Source organism: Cebidichthys violaceus, unplaced genomic scaffold (assembly GCF_023349555.1).
Source record: "Cebidichthys violaceus isolate CVI_PGR_0920_01 unplaced genomic scaffold, fCebVio1.0.p SCAF_653, whole genome shotgun sequence".
In the NCBI taxonomy this organism is placed as follows: Eukaryota; Metazoa; Chordata; class Actinopteri; order Perciformes; family Stichaeidae; genus Cebidichthys; species Cebidichthys violaceus.
In genome coordinates this window covers 1-2,500 of record NW_027176876.1, presented here as the reverse complement: position 1 = coordinate 2,500, position 2,500 = coordinate 1, and the positions used below count along the sequence as shown (strand labels likewise).

General features: G+C 47.8%; 1 protein-coding gene across 1 annotated transcript in view; it reads right to left on the bottom strand.

Annotated features, from left to right (window-relative positions):
* LOC137890526 (supervillin-like) overlaps positions 1-2,172 on the bottom strand; it is a gene marked incomplete at its 5' end in the record, with an annotated part of 20,397 nt that extends 18,225 nt beyond the window's left edge. The window contains 2 exons of the mRNA XM_068734644.1: positions 267-435; positions 1,665-2,172. Of these exons, the coding sequence (XP_068590745.1) occupies positions 267-435; positions 1,665-2,172 (677 nt within the window). The remainder of the gene's footprint in view (positions 1-266; positions 436-1,664) is intronic.
* Positions 2,173-2,500: the final 328 nt, after the last annotated feature.

The window sequence follows — 2,500 nt, the reverse complement described above, 5'->3', positions numbered from 1 at the left end:
CATTGAAGAGCTTCAGCATGAATGTCCATGAATATCACTTCCATATCCAATGTGGTGGTGTTGTTGTACTAGCAGCAAACATTTAAAACAAAAAAAGGAAAGGACTCTTCTCTTTCCATTATCCCCTTGCTGACTCTATTTACTGACCCAAAGGGGATTATATTTTAGGTTAAGAAGACGTAAACAGAAATAAGCTTGAATGAAAAGTTTAACAGTACCTGCACGTGGTCAAACATGGAGTAAAGCAAGATTATGGAATGACTCACCTCTCTCTGATGGACATCTGTCTGGCCATCATCATGGCGCTCAGCTCCTCTGCCTCCTCAGGCTGGAGCGGGCCGTCCGTGTGAGCGTCCGCTGCTGGAGGCTGACCACCGCTGCCGCCGGGAGAGCCGGATCCTAGCCTGGATGTGACCACTGTGTACTCTGGCAGCTCTGTGAGCACAACAAGCGCGCACACACACACACACACACACACACACACACACACACACACACACACACACACACACACACACACACACACACACACACACACACACACACACACACACACACACACAACGGCGAGAGCAAAATCAATAACTTGACAGCAACTACATAAATGTTCACACGGCGGATTTGATTTTAAATGGCATCATTTTTCTGCTTAAGAAGGACTTACGCGAGGAAAAAAAGGTGTGCTACAGGATTCAAAATACATTCTGCAAGTTCATCCATGTATCAAACTCCCTCCTCATTTTTGTAATTTTCATTAAAAACATACAAATGGTGTGTTTATTGTGGGGATCTGTAGATAAGTGTAGATCAGGGCACTTCTGCAGCACCACAACGCTTCATTTAAAATGGTAAAATTATAATAAAATAAATATTGCTCATCCTGCCATTTGAAAATTGCAGTACGCCGTGTTGCAATCTCGATAAAGTGAATACTCGTGCAGCCCTATCTAGGAAACACCTCACTAAATAGCAATATTTAATAAAGTTTTACTACTACAGGCTTTTGCATGAAAAGTACAGTCACGGCTCTCACAGCGCGGACTCAGCGGCACAAAGCAGCGTGGGAGCAAAGCTTTAAACGTCTTCTCAGCTTTAAACCGCCCTGCCAGCGCTGTAATCAAATAACCCACGCTGATCCCTGGGCTCCGTCTAACCTGTACACCAATGCAGACACAGGCGACGAGCTGCTGCTCGGACATAGAGGAAGCCTGCAAACCGCAATCTGAATGAAACACATTTGCAGTCGCAGGAAGTGCACCATGTTCGCCATTTACGTGTTAGCATGCTTAGATTTAGCATACAGTCTAAAATTGACAGTTGCATTCATTTTAGTCAGAGTTGTCTCTTTAACTTCCTTAAACTATTTAGCATCACTTTGTTTTCCTTTTTATTTGTTTCTGTTAAAGAACACTAATAACCAAAAGCCACTTATTAAAGCAACCTTCATTTGTACACAGAAAAAACCCATTTGGCCAGTGTTGTTTTCTTCAGCATCAAAGCCGCGGATATGGTTCTAACTTCTTTGCAAAACAGGATATTGAATAAGCTGTGTAAAAGCTCAATATAAATAATGAATAATGTCATTTATTTCATTCAAAGTTCACATAAGTACAAGAGAGAAAAAAGTGAAATGATAAAGAGAGAAGTGGTCCTGCTGTTCTCACCTCCGCTGACGGCCCGGCTCCTCTGGCTGTCTGCGTAGTGTGCGAGCGCCGCCTGCCTCTCCTGGAGCATGTGACTCTCTGAGCTCTGCACGGCTCTGTCTCCCCACCCTCTGGCCAGCCACTCCTCCTCCTCCTCCCCCCCTTCCTCCATCGCCTCATCCTCCTCCTCCCTCCTCTTCTCTCTTCTAGTCTGGGGCTGGGGCAGAGCAGCCTGCTTGACCGCCTTCTCCGGAGAGGACAGCTTCCTCTTCCCTCCTCCCAGATCAGCTCCGTTTTCTCCCCGCGGCAACATTTGGCACCTCTGCTGGTCCGCTGAGTCCCGGGACCTCCGAGAGAGGCCCTCAGAGCTGGGGGGGAGGGGATCAACCCGGGGCCCCGCTGCCGGCGGCGGCGCTCTGGTTATGTGGATGTCTCCGGCGTGGTCCGTGGAGACGGTGCCTCCTCTCAGAGGGGAGGACGGCGGTGAGGCGGGGAGGTGTCCGAACCGAGAGCCCGGACCGTTCTGAAGCTGTGTGACGGGGAGGAATAAAGAGTTAGAGAGACAGAAGTGTTCGTAAACGAGGCTTAGAAACATGTCGGGAAAACTGGACACACGCAAGAGTCAAGAGAATCACGCTGACTGATCACCGCCTGTCTGACTCTCGGCACTTCCTGAGCATCAAAGGGCAATCTGCATCACAAAGCCATGCCAGCCGGAGCGAGAATACACACTTTCCAAATCCAGAAGTTAGTGAACCAACCTGACATTTCTGCTGAGTAATGAATGACAAGCAGCAGTAAATATCCATCGAAACCTCGGACAAAAACCTTGCAAAAGAGAGACCTTCAAACTTCTT